At 42.9% G+C, this 13,650-nt stretch overlaps 1 protein-coding gene across 7 annotated transcripts in view; it reads left to right on the forward strand.

The window, feature by feature from the left end:
• The first annotated feature begins 9,524 nt into the window (after nucleotides 1–9,524).
• ADAMTSL3 (ADAMTS like 3) overlaps nucleotides 9,525–13,650 on the forward strand; it is a 188,966-nt gene continuing 184,840 nt past the window's right edge. The window contains exons 1-2 of one of the 7 annotated variants that reach the window (XM_069798386.1): nucleotides 9,525–9,672; nucleotides 11,926–12,020. In XM_069798386.1, coding sequence (XP_069654487.1) covers nucleotides 11,946–12,020 — 75 coding nt within the window. In that variant the 5' untranslated portion in view covers nucleotides 9,525–9,672; nucleotides 11,926–11,945. Of the gene's footprint in view, nucleotides 9,673–10,140; nucleotides 10,461–10,696; nucleotides 10,792–11,925; nucleotides 12,021–13,650 lie in introns of those variants that run through there. The other 6 variants (XM_069798384.1, XM_069798387.1, XM_069798381.1 and 3 more) reach the window with 6 other exon arrangements.

The following is a 13,650-nucleotide window of genomic DNA, read 5'->3' on the forward strand; positions in this document are numbered from 1 at the left end:
TTTTCACTTACATTTTGGAGAGCAGATGCTGTACAGATCTCATTCCATATGAGCATAAAAATCTCTGAACATCAATAGAACTGTTAATTATGGTGTTTGTTGCAGCAGTTACCAGAATCTTCACTTAAGAGCTTAGCTTAGGTCTATGTTATTTCCTACCCAGAAAAATAGCCTTGACATCCTCTTAGAGTTCTTTAAATGTAAAGATAGTTTTCATGAAGGTTGTAGGCATAAATTCAAGCTTCACTTTATAGATCAGGAGGCAGGTAACATAGGAGAACAACATAGTTGGCCCCAAGATTGTAGCTGGAGATTTTAGAATTGGGTTAGGTATGCCCCTGGATACAAAGTTACAAAGTAGATGAGGACATAGAAGGAGATACGGGTGCTCATCAAGTGGATGGTTTTTTTTTTCTTCTGAACTTCTTTACACAGTTGTATAAAAAACAAAATACAATTTCAAAACTCTAAAACTACATGCAGCATGGTAATGACATATGGCCAGACTGAGCTCCTCTGGTTCTAGTTCTAGAAACAGCACCAGGAAATTCTTTTCTGCAGAGCAGTTCCAGTTTCTTATTTTGATATAATGAGTACTTACTTGTCTGCTCTTCATTGCCAATAGAAAGCTGAATTCAAGAAAAATAAAAGGTATGATTTAAATCTGAATATGTACCTCTAAGATCAAGATGTGTACATTTGAATGTTTACTTCAGCTTTGAAACCTCAGTCGTCTACGAAGAACACTGTGATAGTATGTCAGTGCCATGTTTGATAGTTGCATGTTACTGGCCAGCTGTTCAAATACAATTGTATGGTTTTGGAACAGATGCAGAACAAAGCAAGAAATCTGCTATTCTAAGAATATTTTCCTTGCCTGCCAAGGCTTTGTAATAGTGCAAACAAAAACAGCTGAAAGAAATAGTTCAAAAATAGTCTGAGCTAGTTTTATCCTTTGTATTCTTCACCTACTCTCCCTATGCAAGAACAGAAGGTGGCAACTTAAGAGCATAACAGAAGTCTGTTACTGATTCTTTTCTTTCTGACATTTTTTCTGACTTTTTCTTTGATTAAGATTGTAGTTTGTCCTGCTTGGACCACAAGTGTAGCTGAGGAATTGCTGCAGAGATAAGCCTGTGCCATCTTTTCCTACTGTTTCAAGTATAAAGATATCAGGAATGTTTCAGGATTAAGAGATATGGAGGGTATCAGGAAAAATTGTGGGAAAAGGTACATATCCCAGACTAAAGCACAGTAAAAGCTTTTCTAGAAATAGTCCTTTTGCAGGAAAACGTAGATATGGGAGATTTAGACAGTATTAGCAGATTCCACAAAGTTGGAATAAATCAAACAAAAATTAAAATGTGTGGACTTTTTTCAAGTATCTTAATCAGGCCTTGATCTTGAGCTGGTGAAATTAAGTGACGAAAATACAGCAATACAGCAGTACAATGAAAACCAGGAAAAAGTCAACTGAACTTTTTGCTATCTTTTTCCTTAGGTATCTGCTAACTGATTGTAGCCATGTGCAAGCAGTCTGTTAGTATTGGTTCCAAAATGTTGTTAGGGCTCTGAGTGCACTAGTATGCCTTAATGACCTTGACCAGCCTCAGCTGGGGCTTCCACCCACGCCTCTGCCCAGAAGTGCAGGAACTCCATTTAAGCTCTGGCCTGGCCCTCAGCTTCTCTTTGAGCTCTGTTATGGTTGTATCTAGCTATAAGGTTTGTTGGCCCGTGGACTGATTTTTTTTGGCTTGACCTTGCACCTGCCTAGTTATTGCAGCTTTGCCTGAGCTCTCTGCATTCCCTGGCTGTCGTCTCTAGCCCCCTGCATATCTTGCCTAGGAACAGTGGGACAGGGCTGTGGCTGGTGTGACTTCTGCCCTGCCAGCCTGGCTACCTGACTTGGCTCTCTGTCCATTAGGAAGACACTGGACCTTGCCACTCCTTGGATGACAGATTGTTAGAGAAAGGGCTGCTAAATACTTAGGTAAGGCCAAGTTTCTTGATAGTAGTATCTCTTTTTAGACTTTTTTTTGTGACCAAGTACAAAATGTTCAAATTCATATCTACTTTCCAAGTGTTAAATATATTTGAGGCTGTGCACAGTAAGTGGACAGGCTTGACTAGTGTGAAAATACTGTGCTGGCAAGTGTAGGCATAGATGCAGAATCAGCATAGACAACAGAAACTTTTGTAGCATTTTAGTGTTTTTCTCTGATAGTTGTTCTGCTCTCTAATTCCTGAGGGTGTCTTCCTAAATATCCATTGGGAACAAAACAAAGTATCACTGGACAGCCTTTGTAACAGTTCAAGAAATCTGTACATATAATAGTAATGTTGTTTCAAAGGTTATTATTCTGATGCATTAGAATATATCAATAAACACTTTGCTAAGCAGTCTGTTTACAGACAAATGTTGGTGACTTACACGTATCTAGAGCTAATGAAGACCGATTGAGTTCTACTAGCCTGATAATGATTGCCACAGTACTAAAGTAGATATGGAGGGTCCCTGGAAAAATTAGAGATTACCCCCTAGAAAGTTTAAAGGACAGTTTCTGTTCCTATGTCAATGGTGGTAGTATACATAGAAGGAGATGTCCCTTCCAGAACATGTAAGTGCACAAGTGATCCTCCGGTGTAGTACTTCATATGCCCCTACTTGCCTAGTTAAATTAAGCAGGACAAGTCAGCTTACAGTGGCTTTTGCCTGTGTTGCAACAGCCTTCTATAAGTTGGTAATCAGTAAAGAATCAAAATTATTTGTGGCATTACTAGATGCAAAAGTAAACAATAGATTTTGTCTGGTAAAACATGAAATACAGAAAATATACCCAATAGCAACATTTTGTAGGTGACACCTGATAAGATTCTGTCTTAGGCTGTCCTAGTTTCCAGTTGCTGGTGACCAAATTCTACTCTAATGTATGAATGCAGAGAAGCTGTTCCTATGTACAGTTTATATTGGTACTGCTACGACTAGAATCCGGCTTACTGTCTGAAGATACATGCTCTCTTCCAGTTTTATGTAGAATGCACCTTAGGTTCTGTAAGGAAAGTCTATACAGAATGAGGAGGAAAAGAGGTCTTAGGTACTGCATGGCTCTGCAAAAATAGAATTTTGTTCTGTAGGCTTTACTAATACCTGTATCAGACTTTGAAGAAATGTCACAGATTATGAGGAGTTCTCATAGCATATGGCAACAGAGCCAGCAAAGTAGAAAATATGAAGGAAAGGGGAAAATAAGCTGTTTTTTCAGTGAGTATATAGCTCCAAACTGTCAATCTGGTGCTTTACAAACTTTCTTTCCTTCCATCCACCAAATCTTGCTAAACCTTCTTCATCCTCATTAATTGTCAAATAGATTGTATTCAATTAAGTCATCACTGACTGTTAAGAATAATGAGTACAACTACTGGCTCCCACAGGAGCCAGGAACCACCTCTGATCCACCAGGGCTAAGTCAAATCTGAGTCCCTTGTGAAAACGAAGTCACTCCACCTCTTTTAGTAGAACATAATAACAAAAATATCTTCACTTATATCCAACATTGCTGAGTTGAGATGTGCTGAATGCATTTTATAGAGAGCAAATAGTTTATCCCACTATTATTGCACTTGACTCAATACTTCACTCAATATGGAGCACTTGGGATGCAGCCAGGCTGTGGTGAGGAGAATGGATACTTTTCCTTGGTAATGATTCACAGTATAGTCTCTTAATGAAGACTGTAAATGTGCAACTCAAGAAACAAGAGTATTTGCCAACATAGCAAAAGAAGTTGGCAAGTAGAAGAGAACAGAAGAATCAAAAATGAATTTCAAACTTGCTTTCTGTCCTCACATTTACTTTCAACTCTAAGTATACATAGAGCTGGGGGTTCTACCCTCTGTTAAAACATGAAGCCCAAAACCAAGAATGCAATAGTGTACTATTTGCTGCTTTGTTCCCACCCTGTTGTGATTTAACCCCAGCCAGCAACTAAGCACCACACGCCTGCTCACTCACTCCCCCTCCCCCACCCAGTGGGATGGGGGAGAGAATTGGAAAAAAGAAGTAAAACTCATGGGTTGAGACAAGAGCAGTTTAATAGAACAGAAAAAAAGAAACTAATAATGATAATAATAGCAATAATAAAATGACAATGGTAATAATAAAAGGATTGGAATATACCAGTGATGCACAATGCAATTTCTCACTACCCGCTAACTGATGCCCAGTTAGTTTGCGAGCGGCAATTCCCCCCAGCCCCACTCCCCCCCAGTTTATATACTAGATGTGATGTCACATGGCATGGAATACCCCTTTGGCCAGTTTGGGTCAGCTGCCCTGACTGTGTCCCCTCCCAACTCCTTGTGCCCCTCCAGCCTTCTTGCTGGCTGGGCATGAGAAGCTGAAGAATCCTTGACTTAGTCTAAACATTACTTAGCAACAACTGAAAATGGTAGTGTTAACTTCTCACACTGAACCTAAAATGTAGCACTATACCAGCTACTAGGAAGACAATTAACTCTATCCCAGCTGAAACCAGGACACACGCACACAAGCTTACAGGAGTGTGTGACTGTTTTATGTTATGGGTTTTGTTGTAGTTTTTTCTGTATTTGTATTGCCACACAGAATGTATATGAGAAAGTGGAAATTTTGTTCCTCTTGCTGCCAAACATTTGATGTGCAATGTCACTTTTCTGAAGCTATTTTCTGGTGACTTCATTTTTGGTTTGGGAATTTAATTTTTTAATCTGTTTCAACTGTTACCCATGCTTATTCTTTCCTCTGGTTTTGCTGCATTTTCCTACATTAATTATTAATCTTCTGCTTTCATAACCACATTGTCTTTGTCACTAGTATTCCTCCCAATGATGTATCATGTATTTCTTCCAACCTTGTCCTTTTTTCATTCCTTCTCACTGTTTGCTCCTTGCTTATGTTCTCCTGTTTCCGTATTGGCGTGCATCTCTAGACACATGTAGTGACATGCAGAAGTCATCTTGTGAGGTGGAGGTCACCTACTTTACTCTTCTTGCTTTTCCCCAGTGAATCATTACAGTGAGGGCAGTAATTGTCCTGCTGACCTTTATCTGTTGCTCATGACTTGCAACATAACGGATTTCCTCAGAGCCCCTGTTTATCCACCAGATGTTGCCTCTTTCACATAGCACTCAATAACATTTTATTTTTGATAATCACAGAAGTAAGGGCCATCACAGACTGAGGAAAACAGACTGTTGTCACTGTTGTATAAGAAGAAAATGGCAGACAAGTTCAGGAATTCAAATCTGGCATATCCACAGTCCTCAGTGGGGTTGCATTTTTTTGCAACCTAGGAAAAAAAATCTGTTAACACATAGCTATGTTTAAATAAACTGAAGCTATTTTACTTCTGCAATGAACTTTTCATTTTGCCTTATTTGCATTCAATCTTCATCTATACAAGTTCATATTTTCTAATTATGCCCACAATAAGCACCTAAATCCTTTTGAAAAGATATGCTGCAAAACCACAAAATGATCATGTAAGTGTATTATGAATTTATCTCTAAATGTTTGTTCTAACATTTTAGTTAGGGCTATGAACACTGAGCTACAACAAAAAGTAAGTATGTGCCATCTGAATCAAGATGTGTTTGTTCTGGAGAGTCATGAAATTTAATACATCTGCTACTACTGTACAGGATCATAAATATGCAAATGAGCCACAAGTTGTTTTGCTTGAGGATAAAAAGGAATTTGAGAGACAAGAAAGGACAGATATTTATTCAAATACTTGAAATAGTGACCATTTGTATATACTGTATTGGTTAATGCTACATTCATTTAAACACAAACTGAGAGGAAGCCAATAGTTTTCCTCTATAATGTTAGGTCTATATATAAAGTAGTTTTTCTTTCTTTAAGGCACAAGAATTTTTTTTCTCCTTACTATATTGAAGGAGCTGTTTCCAAAGCCCAGGGCAAGGATCAACGTGGAACGCAATGGGTTCCATAACACCAAGAAATCAAAGACACACTGCTGTAGCTGAACTTTGTACCTTTATACTAATAGAGGTTTTACTCTTTATAGCGTAGAACATATTTGTGAAGTGTGACAGTGCATGATTGCTCTCTACCCCAGAGAACTTGTTATTTCAGGGTAAACAAGCACCCCGTACAAATACAATGCAAGGCCAAAGAACTGATTATACTGTGTCAGGGTTCTCATGACTCTAGTTACAGGAAATTTAACATTTTCCTTTTATTAGTCAATCAGGTGCAGCTCTATTACTGATAACTTTGAGGCCTCAACCCAAAATTCAGTTTCGGCATGGGGCCTCGGCAGGATACTTCCAGTTTTGGTATTCATTAGACATAATCCTGATTTATGAGCCAAATGTTATTCTGCACTGTTTCAATGGATTTTAGATTTGTAGTTTAGCCAAACATATTTTTTCCTGAGTAGCATAGACTTTTGTTGTGATGAAAGTATGGTCTTCACGATCATCAGATTTGCTTAGCTGAACTTGTTTTGAGAGAATATTTATATATAAGTGGAGTCTGCTGAAGAAGCGTGTATACCTGCATTTCAGGACAAAAATAAATAGAGAAATGTGGTTTTTCTCTTTTAGATGTGAAGGTTTTCTATTAATATTTACTGAGAGAGTGAAATCTGGTGGTTGTCATGTGATCGAACAGAAGTTTTTGTTTACCAGGCCAGACATTTAATTTTCTTCAATTTTGCCCTTAGCTGTATCTTGCAGGATCTTTTTTTGCTGTCGTTTCTGCCTGCGCTGTTGAGTTTAAGTTGAAATTTTCTATTACAATTGAATGTAAATCAACGAATGACAAAATATTTCATGGCTGTGTTTGATAGTGAAGACACATGGTCTTAAGTCAGTATAAAACAAAGGATAAGACCATCATATTTCCCAGCCAGTTTCCTCATGAAAGATCATGCCAGCTGTACAGATGGACAAGATCATGATTGCGTTCAATGAAATAATAAGTGCAAATGTCCATATTTCACAATTTTATGAACAGCAAGGGCTTCACAGCTGTCATATTTAATGTCATTTAAATTATTCATATTTTAGACATCAGTAAAAGAAAAGCTTATATGTAATAAAAAAGCATTGCTAATAACAAGAGACAAATACAGGAATTATGCATGTGAACTCCGAGCATTAAGAGCATTGCTATAGTTTCCTATTCAAAAATCTTACACCAGCTTTGCCAAGCTAATGTGGCATGAGCGGGAATTAGAAGACTGTGTGGTAAAAACTGCTAATAAGGTAATACCTAAAGGACTTGACACTGGACCAGGGATTGTGGAGACATAATGTAAGAGACAAAGAACAATAGTTCCTGCCTTGAAGAGTTAGCAGAAGAGAAGTTAAATGTTTTTTTAGAAAAGAGTGATTACTTTTAAACTTGAATGGTCAATTAGTTTTTGCAGAATTGCTGACGAACTTATCCAGGGATGAAAATTAGCCATCCAGAACCTGTAGGTTTGTGGCCTTTAAATTTAGGGTGCGTATTGAAGGAGTCTGCCATGGAGCTGCAAGTGCTGTGAATTTTGAAGTGTTTTTTTTTCAAACAGATCTTGCCTGGACACCTGAGTTTCATTCAGTTTTTGCTTGGCTTGGCAGAAGGGGTTATGGAGATCTCCAACAGGAGTCAAAATCTCAAAGCTTCCAGTCACTGGAAGTCTAGAGAGACAAGAGTAAAGTGGCAGGGGGGTGGAGTGAGGCTGAGATGAAGAGTTTAAATTGGATAAAGGAGACAACAAATCTGCGTTCAATGAGAATGAGCTTCACATAGGAAAAGCCCTGTTAAAAGCTGTCCAAACCCCTGTATATTTTCCAGCAGTGGGCCGTGGCTATTTTTATGCCTCAAATACTGTTATTTCCTGGGTGCTCATCTTCCTCACAAAAAGGATGATTTTGATGGAATAAAACCAAAACCAGACCATGGGTGGTGGAGGAGAATGGGATTAACAATACTATGTCATTTCAGTAGCTTGGGCAAAACATATTGCCAATTGCTATTTTCCTAGGTAGGTACTACAAGGTACTTGCATTATTTATTATAATGCTGCTTTCTGAAATCTCCCTGATGGGTAATGCTTGCAGGTGCTTACCTCTGTTTTCTTACATGCTGTATAAATTCAGACATAGAACCTGGACCAAGATCACACAAGGAACTCAGTGTGTATGTAAGCAGCAGCCTCGCTTAAGTCACTGAATCTGATGTGAGCTAACCTAGGCTACTTCCTATTACACAACTTCTTTTCTACGCTCAAATTTATTGCAGGAGATGAACAAATGTTTCTAAGACTTGTGCACATGATGTTTGATTATCCTTTATGGTTAGGGCTGCACACAGCCAACTGATCTGAAGCAAATGACCAGGAGCAGCATTGAAGGAAGGTATCAGAGTAAGCCAGCAGGAGAAAGTAGAGAACACAGAGATGAGTACCACTGAAAAAGGGAAAAACAAAGAAATGCTGACCAGCATTCAGATTTGGAAAATGTTATTAGAATCTCAGGGCCAAACCTTTCAATATAATCTATGGCTAATACAAGTGCTAGGAACATAGCCAGGGCTGTTTGTCTAAATACGCCCATCTGGCAATCAAATTAGTAGCCCACTCTGCAGCTTTTGCTTCAGGGACCCAGGGGACTGCTTCACTATTGAGGGGTAAATAATTTTAAGAGAAGCAGTATTCTAAATAGGGATGGTGCAAGCTGTGTACATTCCTAACTAGATGGCAGGTCTTGAGGGTCAGCTTCATCCCGCGATTGTGAACATCTTTTGGTTTTTTGTTCCGGTAGTACTTGCAGTACTACCAGCCATAGTTTTGGGACAGGAGAATTGATTTTTGGCCTCAGTTGATCTAATGGCTAAATTCTGGCTTTAAAATCACTTGCCATCAAGTCTGAAGTATAAGCTGACTGCACCAATATATCTTTTTTGAAGGTAACAAATTGCAGGGTTGTAACTGAAGCCATGGTTAAAGGACTACTGGGTTGTTTAAGTAACTGTAGCAGCTGAAATGGATAGAAAGCAAAGCTTTCCAGGAAGTTGATGTACTTTCAGCTGACCAGTGTTAGAAAAAGAAAAGATCAAGTCCTTAGCAGTACTCTTGCCTGCTACGCAGCCTGTTATCGTGGTAACGTGCAGACTGGAAAGAACAGCTCGCCTCAGCTGTCAGGGTGAGCCTGCAGGCAGCGCAGCCTGCGAGTCCTGCAGTGGGCAGGCAGCGCAGCCTGCGAGTCTTGGAGTGGCGTGGAGGAGGCAGAGCGGGCAGCGCAGGTGTTCGTGCGAAGTCGGGGCTGTCCCGGAGAGCCGTCCCCTGCGTGCCGCAGCGAGCCGGGTGTGCAGCTCTCCCCCCGGGGGTCCGCTCCCCGGTCCCTGTGTTGCCTTTGGCCGGGCTCCCCTGTCAGCCGAGTTTCAGCAGAGGGCACTCTGTTCCTAACGATGGAGGAGGCGCCTCCCGTGCGGGTGAGAAACCTAAACAGATTGGAAAAGTTTCCAGCGCAACATATTTGAACAAACTCTTCATCGGTTATGTTTAGTTCACTGGAGCGTATTTTTAACTTCAGTGGCAGGGATAATAGCCCTTTCTCTACGTGCTGCTCTTAGCGGACGCGACGCAAGCTTGGGACATCAGTGGAAGCCGTAGCGCGAAGGTAGAGGATTTTAGTGTTCCTGTTTAGCAGCCCAAGGCTGTCGTGTGAGACATGCTCGTCAGATTTACAGTAGGAAACCTAAAAATATCGTAGAGGGCAGCACGATTAAAGACCTCCTCGGTGCGCGAGCAGATTTGCAGCTGTCTTGTGAGAGTTACTTGGAGATGAGACACGGGATGGTTGCGGTTTTGGGAGCTGCTTTGCATCAGATCTGGGGGCTGACTTCACGGTAGCTTTCGCCCCTCGGGGGAAGACGAACCACTTGGTCGCGGGCTGCCGGGGTCTGGGCCGCCGACACCGGAGCGCCGCCAGTGCCTCCGCAGCCGAGGCGGGGGGGAGGGTGCCGGGCCCCCTTGGCCGCCCGCCCGCTCGTTCGCGCCGGCCGGGGAGGCAGAGGCTGCGCGGGGGGGTGCCGAGCCGCGGCGGCGGAGCGGGCGGGCGGGCCGGGCCGCGGCCCCGCGCCGCAGGTGGAGGCGCCCGGGCGCCTCTCGCCGGGGCCGGGCTGCGGCGGGCGGGCGGAGGCGGCCCGCTGCCAGCAGCCTGTAGGACCTTGGCTAACGTGCGGCGGTGGGCTGGAGCCTGGCGTGAGGGAGGGGCCGCCGCTCGCGATGCAGGATGCTGTATCCCCGGTGCCGTGACAGGCAAGGCTCTCCCCTGCCCTGCGAGCGGGAAGGAGGCGCCGGCAGCGCCGGACCCGCTCCCCGCCTCCCTCCCGGCCCCGGCCCCGGCCCCGGCCCCAGCCCCGCTGCGCGCTCCCCGCCGAGCCGGGCGCCGCGGCGCCGCACCAGGTGGGTGAGCTCGGCGGCAGCGCCGGGGGAGGGGAGCCCCGCGGCTGCCCGGGCCGGCCCGCGGGCGGCGGCAGCAGCAGCCTCCCCGAGCCGCTTCCCCGGGCGCGTTCCCGCGAGGGAGGCGGGCGGCGGGCCGGGTCCCGCGGGCGGCGGGCCGGGTCCCGCGGGCGGCTCCCCCAGACGGGCCGGTCGGGTTCCGCGTCAGCGGGGGCGGGCGCGGTGCTGGGCGAGGGTCGTCCTAGAGGAGTCTCCGGGAGGGCAGAGCGGCGCGGGTTGCTTGCAGAGCCCTTGGGGAGCCCCGGCGCCGGCACCTGCGAAGTACCGGACTCCGGTGTGTTTCGCCAGTCGTGGCTCTCAGCAGTGCCTGGCGGGGGGGTGTGTGTGTGTGTGCGTGAAATAAAAAGAAATCTTCCTTGTCTTACTGCCGTAGTTGATTGAAACTTTCGAATGACAAAAGCATCCAGGAGAGCTAAACCTTTTGGGAGGGAGGGGGACTTTTAAATTTTTTGGGGAGGGAGGGAATAAAACACTTCCTTGTGTAAGGAATCTTAATTATGTTTAGTTGACAGGTGCAAGAACTGTTTGGATAGATGGTTTTCCATTGGGATATCTGACCTTTTAGAAAGGAGTACTTGTTTTGAAGGAGGGATGTGCATTCACTATGGGGCTTTGCACAATAGTGGGGTGGTGGCTGGGAGGAGGGGAGGGAGGGCTGTTTGTGTTTGCGTGTGTATGTGTTAGGGGTCCGTGGAACTTGTACTGTTTTGAGATCACTGTGGTAATGAATAGTCTGAAGCAAAAAGATGCATTGGCACTAGGAATTAACAGAATTAGCAGCGTTATTACATGACTTTTTTCTTGTTGGCAGTTTTAAGTTTTTAGTAAAAGTGACTGACAGTTTTGTGTTGGCCCTGTAATGGTGATGATAACTAAATTGATGTTTTGTTTGGTTTTTTGTTTTTTTGTTTTTTGTTTTTTTTTTTTTCCTCTGCCCTGATCACTTAGTCTCTGAGCTGTTATGATCAGAGCTTTCAAAGGCAGTGCAAATGACTGCTTGAAGTCCTGGGGCTGGGCTCTCAGCTTTGAGTGGGTGAAAGTGCTGGAACAGTACATCAGAAATCCTATGCTCCTTGGATTTTACCTTCTGGAGATCAAGATGGGAGGGGTTCCGAATTTGATAAATTCTCCTACATTCAGGAGATAATAAAACTTGCCTACTATTGCCAGCTTCCCAATATCTTTAATTTTCCTCCCTTTCTGTCCCCTAATTGGAACTACCCCACCCTGCAGGCAGTGCTCATGGCATGCACTGCGCGTCTGCTCCTCTGGCCAGCACAAAACTCTGGTGTTTGCATTGCATTTCTTCCAAAGGCCAGTTCCATGCCTTTGCCCAGTTTGCTTTAGTCATTGAAATTCTGGCGGAGCCCACTTGATTTTGTTTGTAACTTGAAACAATTTCTCTCAGCAGAGCCCCAAGGCACGAGTATGGCCAGCCCTAAAGCCACAGGGCTCTTCTGGGAGATCACTTGGCTTGCTATTGCTATCTATGCTCATCTACAGGTAGGTAATGATCTTGTTGCTATTGTCATGCCTGGTCCTTTATCAGATGATCTTGCTGCACACTTTGAATTACTCTTTTTTAAACAGAAAACTGCTGAAGGAACTGCACTGTAAATAAAAGGCTCCCGATGAGAAGGTTTTCCTTTCACTGTACTGAATTTCAAAGACATCCATGTGGGAAATTAATATTCTTTCTCTTCCTAGTAATATCGTACCTGACTTTACTATATGGAGACCAAAGGGAGAGATGTTGCCAGATGTGTAATGCCATGGGTCTTTCTAGGCAGAACAGCTGCTCTTTGCCCTGAGGAGGTTTAGCACCTGATAAATGTTAAGATACTGTAAGTGACAAGGGTTATATAAATACCTGGGTAGAAACATCTAAAGCACTTGGAAGTCAGTGTTGGGGCAAGGGGGGAAGGTGGTCCAAAACGGTCTTTGCTTCAAGTGTTCAATGAATACAGGAACCACAGAGGAAAACCATAGCTGCCAACTGATCTATTGCCTGACACATGAGCCTAATCGGTTCCAAGAAGTGAGTATTTCAAGAAATATGGTGTGCTGGCATGCAGCAGAGATGTTGTTATAGTATGTCATTCTCTATACTGATAGTTGCCACAGCACAGAACGTTTCAAGGATTCTTCAGTCTTAAGTACACCCAAATCCAGAAATCCTTAGAAAAGGACAACTAAATAAACTGAAAAATATCTTTTGAAATAAATAGCATTGTTTTTTGAAGAATTGTAGTAGTTTTTGTTTGTAGTATTGCAATGCTGAGAAATGGTCATTTCAAACTGGAGCCTGGTATACTGGGCATTATATAAATGTACATCCTGAAGAATTTTGAATTGAGGGATAATATAGCAGGCGAAAGTAAATTCAAAAGGAGTATGAAGAACTGAGGAGACTGTACTAGACAGCTGAGTACGCTATGATTGATTTAGGGTGGACTTTGAGGTTTAAGGTAGGGGGAATGGGGCTATCCTCAGTAACACTGCTGAATGCACAGTCTGCTGTGAGTCATTTGGCAGCTACCTGTTGAGGAACACCTCCTGTATCTGTATTATGGTTGCAGCTAGTCATGAAAGTACGCTTGTTACTTGAGTAAAGGACTTGCCATTAAAGTAAAAATTATTAGATTCATATTAATTGTGCAGTAAAACGCAGTGCATTCAGTGCACGCCCAAGCAGATAGGGCAAGAGTGGGATCTTCTGCTTTTTGCTGTGCCTGTTCAGCTTGTACTTTTGTGTGCAAGCAGTTGAGTGATGCTGTAATAATGGGCCCTATAAAATGCTCAAAAAGTAGTATGTAAAGTTCACTTAATAGTTCTCTTCAAGATGAGAATAGAAGTTCAGAGAAGGGAAATGTCAACTTTGTGTTTGGGCCTTTTGGTTATGAAGAGACTTTTTTTTTTATATACAATATTTTTCTTGTATTTTTTTCTTTCATATTTTTCTTATTGTAGAACTGGAACCAGTAGTGGCATAGTTTCCTTTTCTCCACGAATGGTTTGGCATAGCTTCACTTGTCTCTTTGTAATAAAAACAACCCAAACACATTGTAGTAATCAATAGGCTATTGTGAGTAGCTTTATGAACATTTCAATCCAGGTCAAATTTTTTGGTCTT

Source organism: Haliaeetus albicilla, chromosome 12 (genome assembly GCF_947461875.1).
Source record: "Haliaeetus albicilla chromosome 12, bHalAlb1.1, whole genome shotgun sequence".
NCBI classification, from domain to species: domain Eukaryota; kingdom Metazoa; phylum Chordata; class Aves; order Accipitriformes; family Accipitridae; genus Haliaeetus; species Haliaeetus albicilla.